This window comes from Podarcis bocagei (assembly GCF_964188305.1).
Source record: "Podarcis bocagei genome assembly, chromosome: 10".
Taxonomy (NCBI): domain Eukaryota; kingdom Metazoa; phylum Chordata; class Lepidosauria; order Squamata; family Lacertidae; genus Podarcis; species Podarcis bocagei.
The window spans coordinates 60,630,004-60,648,782 of NC_138135.1; the positions used below are offsets into that span (position 1 = coordinate 60,630,004).

The 18,779-nt window shown below is 42.7% G+C and overlaps 1 protein-coding gene across 13 annotated transcripts in view; it reads right to left on the reverse strand.

Moving 5' to 3' along the window:
* The window catches only part of CADPS2 (calcium dependent secretion activator 2), a 356,172-nt gene that overhangs the window by 182,800 nt on the left and 154,593 nt on the right, over positions 1 to 18,779 (reverse strand). For all 13 annotated transcript variants that reach the window (XM_081211433.1, XM_081211428.1, XM_081211431.1 and 10 more), the window contains exon 7: positions 6,073 to 6,184. In XM_081211433.1, coding sequence (XP_081067559.1) covers positions 6,073 to 6,184 — 112 coding nt within the window. The remainder of the gene's footprint in view (positions 1 to 6,072; positions 6,185 to 18,779) is intronic.

The window sequence follows — 18,779 nt, forward strand, 5'->3', positions numbered from 1 at the left end:
GTACCTTGGTTCTCAAACTTAATACATTCCGGAAATCTGTTTCAAAACCAAAACATTCCAAAACCAAGGCATGTGTTCCCATAGAAAGTAATGCAAAATGGATTAATTCGCTTCAGACTTTTAAAAACAACCCCCAAAACAGCAATTTGACATGAGTTTTACTATCTAACAAGACCATTGATTCATAAACTGAAAGCAATAATCAATGTACTGTACTATAAAATAAATAAGACAGTATTGTAGATGATAAAAATTAAAATTATTTTTTTCATACCTGCACTGATGATAGTTATTGTTTGGATGGGGGGCTTTTATCCCTTTCTTCACACAATCAATCAATCAATCAATCAATCAATCAATCAGTAGCTGAACTGCATTCCACACAGTCACAAAAACAAATTAACTGAAAATGCCTCAAAATAAATAGCAAAAACAAAAGTGCCAAACTTAATCCATTCCAGAAGTCCATTTGACTATTGAAATGTTCAAAAACCAAGGCACAGCTTCTGATTGGTGCAGGTGCCCTGGAAACAAGAGCTGACAGCCGCATCGGATATTCGGCTTCTGAAAAACGTTCGAAAACTGGAACACTTACTTCTGGGTTTTCAGCGTTTGGGGAACCAAGGCGTTTGAGTACCAAGGTACCACTGTATATACTTACTATGTATGCTGTTAAAGTGAAGCTACAGGTCTTATGATATTTGCCAACTATGGTGGATTTGAAGCAGTTTATACACTAGGGAGGAACAAAGAATGAAGAGGGAGTAACTCATACTATTGGTTTGTGCTTTAAGAACTGAGATGCGGAATTAAACGCATCTCATCCAGTCTGGAATCACAGAGCACACAGAACTCACTGTGAGTGAGATGTACATGTCTGTGCACATTTCACAAGAAATTAGGAAAATTAGTTGCTCACTGCTTCTGTTTTGCACACAATGCTATAACATATGATCTGCCTCCAAAGGATACCTGCACAGAAGCCTTTCTTGCCTCCAGTATAAGTATTTGCCAACACCTGGATGTTCTAAAGTAATATTTCACATGCCCCATGAAAATACCACACTGCATAAGTGGATTTTGGGCTAACATCATATCGAGTACGTTTCTGAGCACAATTCAAAGTGTTGGTGCTGACCTTTAAAGCCCTAAACAGTCTCAGCCCAGTATAGCTGAAGGAGCATCTCCACACCTATCATTCTACCCGGACATGGAGGTCCAGTTCTGAGGGTCTTCCGGCAGTTCCCTCACTGTGAGAAGTGAGGTTACAGGGAACCAGGCAGAAGGCCTTCTCAGTAGTGGCACCCACCCTGTGGAACACCCTCCCATCAGATGTCAAGGAAATAAACAGCTATATGACTTTTAGAAGACCTCTGAAGGCAACCTTGTTTAGGGAAGTTCTTAATGTTCAATCTTTTATCATGCTTTTAATATTCTGTTGGGGATGCGGGTGGCACTGTAGGTTAAACCACAGGGCCTAGGACTTGCTGATCAGAAGGTCAGCAGTTTGAATCCCTGCGGCGGGGTGAGCTCCCGTTGCTCGGTCCCTGCTCTTGCCAACTTAGCAGTTCAAAAGCACGTCAAAGTGCAAGTAGATAAATAGGTACCGCTCCGGCAGGAAGGTAAACGGTGTTTCCATGTGCTGCTCTGGTTCGCCAGAAGCAGCTTAGTCATGCTGGCCACATGACCTGGAAGCTATACGCCGGCTCCCTCGACCAATAAAGCGAGACGAGCACTGCAACCCCAGAGTCGGTCACGACTGGACCTAATGGTCAGGGATCCCTTTACCTTTACCTAATATTCTGTTAGGAGCCGCCCAGAGTGAATCATAGAATCATAGAATCATAGAGTTGGAAGAGACCACAAGGGCCATCGAGTCCAACCCCCTGCCAAGCAGGAAACACCATCAGAGCACTCCTGACATATGGTTGTCAAGCCTCTGCTTAAAGAGCTCCAAAGAAGGAGACTCCACCACACTCCTTGGCAGCAAATTCCACTGTCGAACAGCTCTTACTGTCAGGAAATTCTTCCTGTCTGGGGTATAAATAAATAACAACAACTATTATTATTATCGAGGGGCAATGTAAACAGTGAACACCAAACAGGTTCTGCTCCTATTCTTTTCTGCCGTGCAGATGGGCAGATGATTAGCAGGAACTTGCAATGATCAAGTCAAGCAAAGTTCATATTGTTGTTTTGAGCCATCATGACAGAAACATAAAGTACATATATGTGAAACAGAAAAAGAGGACCAATCAATTGAATCAACAGGGTTAAAAATATTCATTTAGTTAAAAACTTCCCTTAACATTTAACACTGATCTGATTCAATGATCAGACACATTCGTTAAGAACATCTGAACAATAGGATGAAACTTGGGTGGTTGTCTTCCAATAAAGGTAAAAAAGGTAAGATAAAATACCCCTGGATGGTTAAGTCCAGTCTAAGGCGACTATGGGGTGCAGCACTCATCTTGCTTTCGGGCCAAGGGAGCCAGTGTTTGTCCACAGACAGCTTTCCAGGTCATGTGACCAGCATGACTAAATCGCTTCTGGCACAATGGGAGACCAAGACTGATGGCAGAGTGCATGGATATGCCGTTTACCTTCCTTTTTTCTTCTTCAAATTGATTTTCCACGTTTAGAACAAATATAACATATAAAAAACACAAAACAAAACATCTTACAATACTAAAAGAAAAAAGAAAAAGAAAAAAGAATAAAAACAGTCAATACTTCCAAAATCCAAGTTAACTTTCATTGTAGTCTGACTTCCTCAATTCCCCCCCAACTGAATTTCATTGTGACACCTTTGTAACAGTTCTCCAAAATCCTCTTTCTAATACATTAACTCCTTTACGCTGTTTACCTTCCTGATGAACTGGTACCTATGTATCTACTTGAACTGGCGTGCTTTCAAACTGCTAGGTTGGCAGAAGCTGGGACAGAGCAACGGGAGCTCACTCTGTAGCGTGGATTCAAACTGCCGACCTTCTGATTGGCAAGCCCAAGAGACTCAGTGGTTTAGACCACAGCACCACCTACTCCCTTCCTTCCAATAATGACTGTATGGATCTTATCACTCATCTGCCTCTTATCAGATGGGATCAGCAAGCAAAATGAGTATCTTGTAAACTTTCCCCTTCTTATTCATTTCAGACTCCCATATTCATTGTCCATTATTTTCATTACCTTTCTTACCATACTGAATGCAATCTCTTCCATCTCTAAATCTCTTCCCATCTAATGCTCTGTTATACAATAAAACATTCAATTCGGCGCTGAGGAAAGATGCGTGCCTCAATATATAAAAACAGTCAACAAAAAGCACTCAAGTAATAAAGGTCCCTTTATATATATATATAAAAATGGAAAACTTATCAGAAAAATACCACTATGCATGATTACACAATCTGATTTATCAAGCATAGTGCCAGACATGGATTTCTCACTCTCTCTCTTTTTTTAGAGACAGAGGGCTGAGGGAAGAAGGTAAATAGCCTTATATTGGTAATGCCATAAATAAGGAATGGAGAACCTCTGCTTATTGTTGGACTCCAATTCCCAGCAGTATCAGGGATGATGGGAGTTGGAGTCCAATAACATTACATATACAATTGATTTGTATATTACAAATCAAATGATATTACAATTGATTCTATTGCAACAAGTAATCAAAAGTAATTGTTCTACCCCCATCGTTCAGCCCGGACACTGAGGTCCAGCGCTGAGGGCCTTCTGGCGGTTCCCTTGCTGAGAGAAGCCAAGTTACAGCGAACCAGGCAGAGGGCCTTCTTGGTAGTGGCACCCGCCCTGTGGAACACCCTCCCACCAGATGTCAAAGAGAACAACAACTACCAGACTTTTAGAAGACATGTGAATGCAGCCATGTTTAGGGAAGCTTTTAATGTTTGATGTATCACAGTATGTTAATATTTTTTTGGAAGCCGCCCAGAGTGGCTGGGGAAGCCCAGCCAGATGGGCGGGGTATAAATGATATATTATTATTATTATTATATCATGATTTACACCTTTATTTTTAGTCACATTTCCTTAGTCAAGCAAATTTTCAGGCACACACTTCTGAAGCAAATCTAGTACCCAAGCTTTAGCTAAAGCATTAGTATTATTTATCTGCCAATGATAACAATGCTTAGAGAGCATTATTATTATTAATTATTATTATTATTATTATTATTATTATTATTATTATTATTATTATTATTTGTATACTGCCCTATATCCACAGATCTCAAGGTGGTCGCAACATAAAATCACAATATAAAAAGACAAAATACACACACAAAAGAGAATAAAAACAAAAACAGTCCAATAAGGCATTGGATGGCAGCCAGCCAAGTGTTGGAACGATTAAGAAATATTTAAACTGGCTTTGCAACATGTATTTTGCATACAGATCGAAAGTTGTGACATAATTTAATGCAGAACAGGTAAGAGTGTTGAAAACATAGTTCTGATTCAAGTGAAGAAGCATCTTTTCAAAATGACGCATGATGAATTAGACTAAGCTTTCCCTACTTACAACGGGACTCGCTTGTCTGGAATGAAGTTCAGAATTTTGAAGATTTACCACTGAATGCCTATAGAGATTTCACAGATAATAATAAAAAAGGCATAATTCAAATCACTAAGTGGCGAGGAAATAAAGGTAATACTTTTCAGAGCAGGGAGAAAAGCAGAGCCTTTCATTAGGTAACTTGTCATTAGGAGCCACTGGGCTCCGAGGAACTCAAATGATTTTTTATTGCTGTAAAAGAAATTTCCAGATGAAAAAGCCATCCATTAATGTGCAACAGCTAAGATCGCATCATTAAACCATTACGTGGACACAGTGTTCCGAACTGGAATATCACAGCTCAACTCTTCCTTTTTGATAGTTAGAAGTGGGCAATAAACCTCACAAATTCATGAGAGGGAAATGTCAGGAGCGTCTGTGTTGCCTTTGCTGTCAAAATCCAGCCATTCCTGGGAAATTCAGACGCTCTCTTCTCTCTTTCTTTGTTCAGAGCAAGAACAGGGAGGGGGTGGCCCAGGAAGGGCTCTGGGGCAGGACAGTGAAGCCTGGGGGGTTGTATTTTGCCCCTGGATCTGTGGTTCTCCATCCCTGCACTAAGAAAAAACCCCTTTTCCTTTGTAAACTCAACTGAATGAATCCTCTTTTTTAAAAGAATACCATGCACCTATCTATCGAGAATGCTTTCTTACTGGCAGATTCACATTATGGATCTCCTTGCCACTGGAAAGAATCAAACCCTGCTGTGAAGCATCCTGGCAAAGGATGATAAATAACACATCATTTTAATACAGTCGTAGCTTGGGAACCAAATGCCTTGGCATTCGTACGCTTTGGCTGCAGAACGCTGCAAACCCAGAAGTGAGTGTTGGTTTGCAGACGTTCTTTTGGAACCCAAATGTCCGGCAAGGTTTCCGTGGCTTCCGATTGGCTGCCAATCAGAAGCCGCACCTTGGTTTCCGAACATTTTGGAAGTCAAACGCACTTCCGGACCAGATTCCGTTCAATTTACTAGATACAATGATATTCGAGACATCTTATTCTACCAACTTTTGTGATATTGGTGGAGTTTTGTTTCGCTTTCAATATGGCATCACAAACTACCCAGACACTTCGGAACAGAGACTGGATTAAAGCCCACACACTGGTTGCTGCATAGAGATTGTCTCGGATGCGGCGTAAGCTTGAGGTAATAACTTTATCTTTGTGTCTCAAACTCTGACCAAAATAAAAGGCTTCCAATAGTCAGCATTAAACAACAGTGGAAGCTTAAAATCAGCAATTAACACCAGGTTGTCTTTTACCCATTGAAAGGTCTGTCTTTAGCTTCTTACCCTTGTATGGTAACAGAAAGTCAAATTGCAAACATAGAATACTTAAAGCGTATGTATCACCAAGGTCGCAAATAAAGGGTAGTTTCACTTGAGCACCACGGTTGAAAACTGATCAACATTCAGGAGGTTCAGCTCCCCAAAAGCCTCCAGTCATCATGCCCTTTATAAGCATCTTAAACTCTTGAAAATTATGTGAGCGCTTACCCTTCCTAGCTCCTTATCTTCCAGTGCCAGAACCCCGGTACATTCTGTGAAAAGTTTCACTTTGACGACAGGCCGTGGATGTGTGGTGGTGAAATCCCCTTGAGTTCCCCATCTGCAACAAAATAAATGACAATATTCAAATTCCAAATGCATTAAAAAGCAAGCGTTGTGGCGGCGGCAATCTCTCGAGGCCCCTGTAAGCAAGCACAGCATTTCTACTTCCCTACAGAGTTGCTACCTCCATCTGAAAACTCAAGTTCCCAGGATGGAAGAGCTTTCACAATTCTCCTATATTGGTTCTGTAATTAAAAATCATCCTATGTGGCAGATGGCATAATGAAAGATTAACTATATTCGGGGAGTTTGTAGCACAAAGCAGATGGACTTAACAAATTTATGTTTGGGCAAGTTTGTATTTATCCCATTAAAATAAACCGAAGGTGGTTAAGATGAATGGTATGGCATTGAACTTGCTTTTCAAGCTTCTTATACAATTGTCTAGTGCAGCCCAAGTGTGTTCTTAACTCTTAACTCAGGATCCTGGCGAACACTACATGTGGGCTAATAGTGGCGTAATGCATTAATGATCCTATGTGCACACAGCGGATTCCACAGCACAGGAGTTGAAGAATCAAATTATCTGCATTTGCTGTTGATCTCACTGCAAGGAGAAAACAGCTTGCCAGATCATCCCTGGAGGAAACCCCCCCCCCCCAACTGATAGGCAGCAGCTGGCCTGGAGGCCGGACTTTTTGGGGTGATAGATGGGGAGATCAAAGAAACAATCAAAATTTATGGGTTGACGTGGTGAGGGACTTCTGGGCTAGGGTGCTGATTCCTGTTCTTAAAACTGCTGAGCATTGTTTTGTTTTATTGTTAGTGGGCTGTGGCAGTTTTGTACTGCTGTTATGGTGGGCTTTTTGTAGGGGTTACATGTTGTACAGAACATTAACATCTTATAACATATCACAGAATCATAGAATGGTAGATCTGGAAGAGACCACGGGGGGTCTAATTGAACCCCCTGAGCTGCAGACATCTTTTGCCTGAAGTGGGGCTCGAAGCCACAACCCTGAAATTAAGAGTCTCAAACTCTACCAACTGAGCTATCCCAGTGGTGTAATACATTTATTAAGTCACTCAGAGAACCTTTAGAGTTCAATAAATAATAATAATAAAATTTTCCCCACAATATCCCTGGCCAAGTTGCCACCCCTCCCCACACCCATCCTGACACTACACACTGTGGATGTGTCCACATTACATGCAAACATAAGGCACAGAGATGCCTGAACGACTCTTTGATGACACCCAACCTATTATAAAAAACATCTTCAATGGTAGCGTACAACATGGGAGCAGAAGAGTTAATGCAGTGCCTGTAGCCAGTGGCGGAGGAACCCTCTCCGGCACCCGGGGCAGCACAGCCTGTACGGACTGCGCATGTGCAGCATCCTGCGTGTGCACACTCCATACAGAATGCCGCACATGCACAGCGTCTGTACGGACTGCCGCTTGCATGGTGACTGTACAGGCTGCTGCACGAGCGGCATCCCATATGGACTATGCACGCGTGGCAGCCCGTATGGGCGCCGCGCAAGCAGCGCCCATATGGACTGTGGGTGCCCTTGGCCACTCTACAGCTGGGGGGAGGCAGGGGCCATCTTGTCACCCCTCCCAGAGTGGCACTCGGGGCGACCCACCCCCTACGCCACCCCTCCCTACACCACTGCCTGTAGCTGCTATGGCAGGACAACAACAACAACAACAACAACAACAACAACAACAACAACAACAACAACAAACAAACAAACAAACAAACAACATACCTAGCCACTCTGGGTGCCTCCCAACAGAATATTAATAATAACAACAAAAGAGTAATAAAACATCAAACATTATAAACATCTCTAAACAGGGCTGCCTTCAGATGTCTTCTAAAAGTCACATAGTTGTTTATTTCCTTGACATCTGATGGGAGGGCGTTCCACAGGGTGGGTGCCACTACCGAGAAGGCCCTCTGCCTGGTTCCCTGTAACCTCACTTCTCGTAGTGAGGGAACCACCAGAAGGCCCTCAGAGCTGGACCACAGTGTCTGGGCTGAATGATGGGGATGGAGACGCTCCCTCAGGTATACTGGGCCGAGGCTTACACAGAAGACCCAGTCAGTTGCAAAAGCCACATGGTAACAGGACTCTATCTGTGCAACAAGGGACACCAGTTGTCACGAGGGTCTGGTTGGGGAGGAGTGGCCCATTAATCAGAATTCTCACATGGTAGATTCCCCATGCCAAAACTTCCTGCCGATAGACCCAATTGTCTTGATTTTTGACCACAATGGAAAAGTCATCCATATTAAACTATAGGGTTACTCCTGAGACTGCATCTTTTTCCAGATTCTGATTTAGAAATATTTTTTATTTACTCAGTGCAGTTATTAATCGCCCAAATGCTTCTTTTCTCTGGACATCCTAGAAGAAGTCACGAATGAAATAAAGATTACTGACTAATGCACCATGCAACAGGCAGCAATACTACAAGCTTCAAAATTCCTGGGCATAAAACAAACCTGTCAAAAGACAGCAAAACTGGATTGCAAACATCAAATTGTAAAAAATAAATAAATGGGACTTTCGTGCAATTGACAATATAGTCAATATTATCACCTTCAGTCTGACCCTTAGTCCTCACAAATCGAAGTTCGTGTCTGCCTTCAGCACAGAGCTTCTGCCTTGCAGTTCCGCTGCCATGGGATGCAATATGTCAACTGTTGTTAATTGTGCAATACGTCAACTGTAAAAGTTACTTATCATGTCCTAGTCTGAATCTGACCTTTCTGTTACCAAGACCACAAACTTACAGTACCTTCCTAAAGTAAGCAAAAGCATGGGCTGCTATAACAACTGGATTCTCTTCCCTTCCATTAGTTATGCAACTGTGCCAATTTCACAGCGAACTTTACATAAACATGCAATTTTTGATTAAGGCTTTGATGTTTTGGAGATAGCAGAAGTTATGTTCCGTGGCTTCTGCCAGGAGGGCAGAAAAGGGTCATTTAACTTCTGACAGAACTGTTACCTCTTACAACTGATCCACTGCAACTCTGTCAAAGATAGCCTAAGTGTTTATTTTATGAAGCTACGCAAGCATTAGATGCTAGAAGAAATATTTTCTACTCATATCCTTGACTCTACCTCTGCCTTTTGTGCCTGCTAGGAAAACCTAACTTCTATTTACTTAACAGATAGCTAGCCGTGTTGGTCTGCCATAGTCAAAATAAAAAAATTCCTTCCAGTAGCACCTTAAAGACCAACTAAGTTAGTTCTTGGTATGAGCTTTCGTGTGCATGCACACTTCTTCAGATACACATCTGAAGAAGAAGATACATATCTGAAGAAGTGTGCATGCACACGAAAGCTCATACCAAGAACTAACTTAGTTGGTCTTTAAGGTGCTACTGGAAGGAATTTTTTTATTTTTTCTATTTACTTAAAATATTCATTTTATATCTTTTGGCCGCTCACAGGGTCCCCAAGGCAGGTTTGGGTTAGTTTAAAATTTATTTATTTTGTTTTGCAGATTTATAAACCTCAAAGCTACGAAAGTGGTGTGCAATAAGTTAAAAAACAAAAGATGCAGACTCAGTAAACTAAAAGCAGTAAAACAATTTCTACAATTCAATTCAGTAAAATGAATGGGTCACACTTCAGGTAAACCCTTCTTCAACAAACACAACTTCAGCGGCTATCTGAATATCAAGATAGTTTGTTCTTAACTACTACTCTATTCTGAACTTAAAAATGGAAAGCGTAATGCTGGTGGGTCAACAAAAGAGGTTTAAAGACTCTCTCAAGGCAATTCTAAAAAATAAAAGTAGTATAAACACCGACAACTGGGAAACACTGGCCTGAGAAAGCTCCAACTGGAAAACAGCCTTTACCAAAGGTGCCATGGGCTTTGAAGACACTCGAACACAGGACGAAAGGGAGAAACGTGCTAAGAGGAAGACACACTTGGCAAACCCTCACTGTGATCAACCACCACCCGGAAACCAATGTCCCCACTGTAGAAGGACGTGTGGGTCCAGAATTGGCCTCCACAGTCACTTACGGACTCACTGATTAAACCGTGCTTATGGAAGACTATCTTACTTGGCTACAAGTGATTGCCAAAAAAGAAGGAAAAATATCAAGATGCTAGGTGCTTGTGTAGTTCCAATTGGTATCGAATTCAAGAGGGCTGAAGCTGCAACAATTAAAGTCTGGTTTCTAGTACAAACCGCCTTCATATTGGATCCATCTAGCTCGGCACTGTTTGCAGTGACTGGCAGTTAACCGTCAAGATTTCAGACAGGGCACATTCCCAAGGCTACCTGAAGATGCTGGGGTTTGAACCTGGGATGTTGTGTGTGCAAAGCAGTGGCTCTACCACTTGGTGAACTTCATCCATAGGATTTTGAAGATGGCAAGCTGTGATGGCCTGGGAATCGGATTCAGAGGCTGAACCTGAGGAATCCCAGCCTGCACAGGAGTCCCTGCCTCCAGGACCAGCTGAGCCGGGGCTGGGGCTTGAACCTGAAGGGCCCTCATCTGTGCCGGATCCTCAGGAGCAGACACCAGCTGAGTCTGCTCTGGCCCCTGAGGTGATGAAGGACCCATTGCCTGCAGGTGCTCCACTCTCAGCCCTGTCAGGGGAAGGTGAGTTTGCCTCTGGGTCCAGTAACCCTCCAGCCTCTCCTGAGCTGCAGAGGCTCAGGGCAGAGAGGTGGAGGGAACTAAGTTCCCGCAGGAGGAGTGCTCACCTCCAGGCCAGGAGAGGTGAGTGACCTGTGGACCGGGGCTTCAGTCTTGACGGACAGCCCCCATACCACACCTTCGACCTTGGACTGGACTCTGAGCACGCTGCACGGTAACCCTCCCAGAACCAGCACACAAGCGTTGGAACATGGGAGCCCTGTTGGAGCTTAATACAGTGCCAGGGGTTGCCTTTATCATCCTGAGTTGGGTGATAACAGTCAATGTTGGCAACAACTTTCCAGGATTTCAAACAGGGGAACTTTCTGTCCTTTTCCAGGGACTGAAATCTGGGACCTTCAGTATGCAACAAGTGTGAGCTGTCACTGAGTTAATGCTCCTCCCTGGAGCTGAGCAACTGGGTATCTAATTCAGCTTACCTAAGCAACTCCCCCGAGATGCTAGGCTAAGTATTCTCCAAAGGACCCTAGGGGGCATCACATCACTAAAGCCAATTAATAATTTTCAAGCCTTTTATCATGCAAATTTAAACAGTAAGTGCACTTGGAAACAAGGAAGAGAACATTATTATGTAGGAAAGAAATGAAGACAGAAACAATTCAAAGAAAAGCTAGTAAGATAATAGACTTCAGGAAGTCATTTCATGTATAAAAAGAATTCATTTTTAAAAATGATTAAGTATTCATTTCAGAGGGAGAGAGAGAGAGAGAGAGAAATTACAATTGCAGATTGCCTAAGGGCATCTCTGGCCTGTCACTGTTTGGCAGGAGATATTCAAGTGCACACCGTAAATTTTGGTTTGTGCAATTAAAAATAAACTAAAAGGCTCTGTTGTCCTTGTGCAACAAATCCACTTTAAAATAGCTTTTTTTTCTTTTTGCAGTTAGGAAAGTGGTGGGGAAATGCATTGGGAATAAGGAATGAACAAATGATTAATGGTAAGACATCTAAACACCTTACAAGCAAATCAGAATGAATGCTCACTGTTCCCTACAAAAAAAACCAGATTGCTTGCTCAAACGAGACCAGGTACGAGCTAAGCTCTACACGACTTGTACAAGCAACTCAGAATGAATGCTTCATAGACAGGGGGTATGGAGAAGACGTTATCTTTTGCACCCTTGAGATGTAAAGGTGCGTAGCATGATACAGAGTTGTGACCACGTGGCTGACTTGAGTCTACATCCCATCCCCCAGATCTCCGCATAATATCTAGCCCAGTGTTTCCCAACCTTTTTTGGGCAACGGCACACCTGTTTAATGAAAAAAATCTCGCGGCACACCACCATTACAGCCCCGTGACGTCAGCGCGCAGCATCACGCCGGGAGGGACGCACGAAAGTGAAAGTTTTTAATTTTTTCCCCTCCCCCTTGCCGGGGAACCTCCAAGCTTTGGGAGTGGGGGGGGAGGAGGCAGCAGAGCGAGGGACTGAGGGACGGCGGCAGCTGAGGCGGCGGCGGCTGTTGTGGTGGTGGCGGCGATAGCGGGCGGAGGAGGGGGCGGCGGCGGGAGTTGCTGCTGCTGTTGCTGCTGCTGCTGCCCGGACATGCCGGCCTCCTCCTCCTCCGCTGTCTCGCGCTCCTCCCTTTTGCACGCGCTGCCCCGCCGCTCGGCACCACCACCGCGGAGCCGCCCCCGGCTCGACGCGGATCCTCGCCGCCGCCGCCTCTCACCGCCCGACTCGCCCGCCTCCCTCCCACGGCACACCAGCCGACGTCTCACGGCACACTAGTGTGCCGCGGAACACCGGTTGGGAAACACTGATCTAGCCGGATGTGTGACATTACATTGACACATGTGACCACATACTTCCTGCCCTCCAAACCACTTCAGTGGCTGCTGTGCGTGAAAGAGAGGTTGGGGAGAGGTAAATGATGGCTTGGAAGACATGTTGCATGTCTGTTTTAACTACACATCACTGGGAGACATAGGAAATATATGGGGTGGCAGTGGTTACATGTGTTGTGCAGCAATGTGAAGGCTTGGGGGAAAGGTGGAACATCTCTCCCCCTCCCTGTTTTTAATGCCTCAAATCACAGCAAAAATTCCAAATGTAGATGTTTGTATGCTGCATAAACTGGGCCTTCATTATTAGAGCGCTCTGATTTTAATATGGAGCCTGACCAGTCCTGGCAGAGTCAAAATCATGTGACAAACTACATTTCTGGCTTGTCAACCATTTCCTGAAGAACAGAGCAGCCCTCGGTAACATAGACTTTAGCTTGTCTTAGGCCATTAATGTAGTATGACAACCTTGTTTGTAGATTTAATCTGCAAAAGTTGTGGAAAACATTTGTACGTGTTTTCAATTTATGCGTTTTGATTCACCCCGCCCCCAACCCCCGAGCACCTAGCCATCTGTGAGCTATCGTACGGTGAATTGATTTCTGTTGCAGGGAACAGGTGCCTTGGAGACAAAATGCTGCAATCTCTTACTCTGGGATGGAGCAATTATGGCATGTCAGTCACCGCAGATTTAATACTTATATAGTCCTGACATGTTAGTGGCAGTGAGGGGGAAAACAACCCAGATGTCAGCTTTGCGTCTCAAAAATACAGCACCTTTAGCAAGCTAATGGAAGGGAGTGGGAAATTTTTGGAGGAAATGGGAAAAGTCATTACAATCAAGTCTTGGAATTGCATCTCAAAAATGAAAAAAGGAAGGTGGGGGTGGGGGGAGAACGGAAAGTGAGCCCACACAATCCCAACAGAGTACACACATACAAACCGAGCAGGCATCTACCTTAACAAAATGAATCAATCTTTGTGCCATTGTTTACCAATGAAATACTAATGTCTGCAAGAGTGCAAAATACACAAAATTATATACACCAGGGGAGGGGAAACTCAGGTCTGGAGGGGGGCAAACGTGGCCCCTTTTCAGGCTTCGGAGACTCGGCTTCTTCCCCCCAATGGTATATAATACTGTTTTGTAATTTATGACTGTTTTATAATTTATGATAATTTAGAATTTAAATGTATTTTCATGTAATATTTGATACTTCCAGCTGATGAAGGTGAATGCATCGAAACAGGGCCCTATCCTGGTTTCTAATCCATAATTCACTTCTGACTTCTGCTCTATGATTGAAACTGAGTCTCCATCTGGAAGCTGTTAAATTATAAGGATCAACATTATTGTCAAGTGAAAAAGAAAAAATCTTTGTAACGAATTATTATGTTATACATATCTTTTTGAGTTTGAGTTTGTAATCTCTATTAGAGTTTGTAATCTCTATTTGAGTTTGTAATCCTTATCAGAATACATACTTTTGAATGGAGTAAAAATAAAAAAATTCCTTCCTGTAGCACCTTAAAGACCAACTAAGTTAGTTCTTGGTATAAGCTTTCGTGTGCATGCACACTTCTTCAGATACACACATTTTATTTGGACTATGGCAGACCAACACGGCTACCCATCTGTAACTTTGAATGGAGTAGTTTTTGTTACTATTGACTATTGATTTGTGAGTACGGACCACTCCCACTATTGAAACTTACATTGGCCTGAGTTCTTGGTGTGCTTTTTTCTTCCCCCACTTTGGCCGTAGATAAGCAGGACGAAGCGAAGAGAGTTGCTTACCATTTAAAGAGTCTTTAATGATCACAGCAAAAGAACAAAGCAGTCATTCTCGGAATGAAGGTGTTCCCAATTAAGGTTTCCACCCACTTCCCCCCTAATCACTTCCACGCCTTACAACCTGATCTTGCAACCACTGTGCTTTTTGTGTAGCCACCTTATCTGCTCTACATGACCTTGGACTGATAGGCTGGAGCTCTCTCTCTTCCTGTTCTTCTTAACCCCCCTCAGTTCTTCCTAACTTTTATCTCCAGAACTATGCCCCTCTGCAAACCGCTGTTCCAAGTCTCTCAGCCCCACTCACCTCACAGAGTGTTTGTTGTGGGGGAGGAAGGGAAAGGAGAATGTTAGCCGCTTTGAGACTCCTGAAGGGGAGTGAAAGGCGGGATATCAAATCCAAACTCTTCTTCTTCTTCTTCTACTGCTCCACTGCTCCTGGGCAGCTTCAGAATCCTGGTCAGGAGCAGGGGGAAAGGGAAGGCTCCCACTATTCTTCATCAGAGTTGTATTCCTCAGCCTGGTCTCTGACACCCATCCAGGCTTCTTTATCTAGCCCTCAGGACTGTCTACGGGCCACACCCTGCACTGGTTCTGCTCTGCAACTTCCTCTAGTGACTCTGCCTGCCTGGATTGTGTCCTTGAACTGTGATAAGACTTCTTGCTTGCTTGGATGAAGGGTGGAGAGTCGTGTGTCCGAATGCATCCACCACCGGAATGAAGTCCCAAGGCAGCTGCCCACGAAGCAAGCAAAAGGTCTTCTCATAGCTCAAGGAAGCAATCCAGTGATGTAGTCATAGTGAAAATCAATCCCCACCCCTGATGTCTAGATGCCCTGCTGGGTTGCAGGGACCTCAAGGATCACTGGAACCAATTTCTGCTTCTTTTCATTCATCCTGATATTTTGGAAGGGCACGTTTTTGTGTAAACAGTCGATTTCCAGTCGCTATAGCAGAACCAAGAAAGGGAATCCAGCATGGATGTGTGCAAAAAGAAGTATGTTGAGCTGAGAAGGTTTAAGATCCCGCTCTAGCAGGGTCTTCAAATGTACACATTTTGTTTGTTCCACACGACTTGCTACTTTCCTCCCCAAGGAATGACTAGCAAAGCATCACACATAGGTATGATGTATGTGGAGTGCTTTCAGCACTGAGAAGTACTCTGTAAAACATTATCTACTGCTTTTGTGCTGCCCTCCACACCTGACATTGGGAAGAATCCCATTTTTGGGGGGAGTTGATGTGTCTGGGTACAGAGCACACACACACTGAACACATCCAGGGTTCCCCGAGAGATGCAACTCATCCCTCAGTACATCCTCCCTACTCATCATAATGTGGTGACAGGCATTTTGCTAATACACAGCAGGAGCAGGAGCACATGGCAAAGTATGGGGGATGTAGATAGGGTCATGCCATTCTGACTAATCCCAAAGGCACAGGGACAGGGCCAAAGTTACGCAGTGAGCTATGCAGCTGAAAAGACCTGAATGTGGGCGCAACACTTGCACAACACTTCTAAATAATTGCCAACCTAGCAGTTCGAAACCATGTCAAAGTGCAAGTAGATAAATAGGTACCACTCCGGTGGGAAGGTAAACGGTATTTCCATGCGCTGTTTTGGTTCTCCAGAAGCGGCTTAGTCATGTTGGCCACATGACCTGGAAGCTGTACGCTGGCTCCCTCGGCCAGTAAAACGAGATGAGCGCTGCAACCCCAGAGTCGTCCATGCTGGACCTAATGGTCAGGGGTCCCTTTACCTTTACCTAGAGATCCCAATTGTTTTATTTAACGTTTTTACAGATACAGAGTGCAATTATGCCACACTCCCCACTCCCCTTCAACCTTACCATTTTATTTTATTTTATTTTAAAAATCAAGTTCTTATTGTCCAAGGCTTCTGGAAAGCTATAATAATATATGTCAGAACCAAAATGTGAACTAATTATTCTGAAATTTTCTGTATTGAATTCTGTCTACCTACCACAACAGGGAAGGAACTGGCAGAACCTGCCAAAGTCTCCTCCTTTCCTTCCCTCCTCATCTTTCTGCTGCAGATCTTCTGAAGGAGTTGCTTTTAATGCAATGCATCCAAAAGTTATTCCCTTGTCTCTGCAATGTACAACTAATTCTCATTTTCAACAGCTTAGCAATGCTGATAGATGTTCCAAATAAATTATTTAATCCAATTTACACAGAATCTTTCAGTCCAATGCAGGGTAATAAAGAAACATTCTTTTAAAACTCATGTCAAAATGGAACTCAGATCAGTAATACATACAAGCGAGCTGCATCCAGATTAATTAAATTCCAACATGAAGATTTATTACTTGTGAGTTTCCATTAAAATCTCCTCTGTCCTTACATTTGCAGGAATCCTGAGGCACATATGTCCATGTAAGCAAGGCATACAAAAATAATGTACTGTTTCAAGTATTATTTACTTACACTCTTGAAAACGACACAAATGTAACAGCTGCAATGTTTGCTGTAGTGGGTAATTTTATTTTAGTGACATCTGCAAGTATTGTGTCTACAAAGGTAACTCAATTTGGCAGAGACTATTAAAAAAAATAAACTATCAAGATCAATGTTGAATAAGATTCAATACTTTGGGATTTGGTTAGCAACGGCAATCAAAAATGCGTGTTTTTGTAACGAAAACAACCCGTAGAGAGAAAAAAGCCCGGCAAGCTGAAAATTGTTATTGTAAAAGGAACAACACAAAGCACAACTCTTTCATTGAAGACATTGATGAAGATGTTATGAAAGATTAAGACTGAGAATCTCTCTTTTGAATAGAGATGGCCACTGAAAGATGTCGAAGAGGGATGGCAGCAGGGTAGAATGGGGGTATACACTATAGGAAGCCTTCTGCAGGCAAAACAAAAAAAATGGGAAAATAAGAAATAGAAAAAAGAACACACAGGTGTTGGGGTATCTCTGTGGTGGGTCAACGCACACAAGAAAGACATAGTCTGGTATAACCAAGTGGGAGGAACTCAAATTTCCTCTCTTTTACAGCAGCTGTAAAGAGCTTCTGTCTGAACATTTTGTTATTAAACATTTACAGCAATAAAAATTTAAATGGTCAAGAAATCCTATGGACATTACTGTGGAAAGCTCCATGGTTAACAATGTCAAGAACTGCCAAGAGGAAAATGCTAAGGAGTTGGCTGTTCAGGCAACAGGGAAACCTGGTAGCATGTATGCAAAAGAGAGAAACAGTAACTGCTTTAGACAACTAAGATTCAACAAAAGTATTTTTTTAAAGTGAGGCTTTGTGGAAAAGGTCACTGTCTGTGTTGGTGTCCTTTTGAAAGCATAAAGAAGTAGAAAACTGCTAACAGAAGAGAAAAAAAGAATACAAATGTTCCACAAATAGCAACAAACATTTAAGTTGGCTGACAACAAGGGGAGAAACTAATTCAGTTCACTTTTAAATAAAGAATTCCTGAACCAATATGCAAACTGAAACACAACTACTTTTAAAAGCCACATTTCTCTGAATTTTGTGATGTAGTTTTCCAGCCCAAAGGTGTACATATCAGTGAAAATAATGGCCACAGGTACATTATATTAGGGAAACAGCTAGCAAGGAATCACCTATTGTAGCAGAAATGAACACCAATCTGTAAAGTAAATATTGCAAATTGATGGGGAAATAGGGCAAACAGAAGAAACCGAGAGAACCTGAATTTGACAGATTCACTAATAATAATAATAATAATAATAATAATAATAATAATAATAATAATAATAATAATAATAATTTTATTATTTGTACCCCACCCATCTGTTTTTAAACACTGACTTAAAAAGACAACCTCTCTGAGATATATATGAAGCTTTAATACAAGTACTTCTAAAAATTGCAGATGACAAGCATCATCTTAAGAGGAACTGACCATTCCCCTCACAAAGGAGGCATCACCAAAGGAGACATTCCCTCCTAGGACACAGGTGCATTACCTAGAACACACACATTTCTTGCTTCAGAAGCACAGTTTTTACCAGTTTGCAAATTTAAATTGATGGAGTAACAGACTAATTTCGACGATTTAAGACATTTTAATTGATTAATTGGATTGCTTCCCTACTCATGTGTCATCCATCAGACTCCCAGCAGGGAATAACCATTAGAGAAATGCAGCAAATGTTCTTAACGTGAAGAGGATCTAATTTCTAACATTTGTGATAAAAAATCCCTTTGCACTGGAAATGGCAAGTAAAGCAGCTGGCAACGCTTTACTTTGTATATTGATCTCATGCTTTGCATGCAGACTGATTGGGACAACAGTGAACATGATCTTCTAACACTTGGAGCTTATCAGCACATCGCTGATGCCTCTTCTTATTCTCCAGATTAAGGGAAA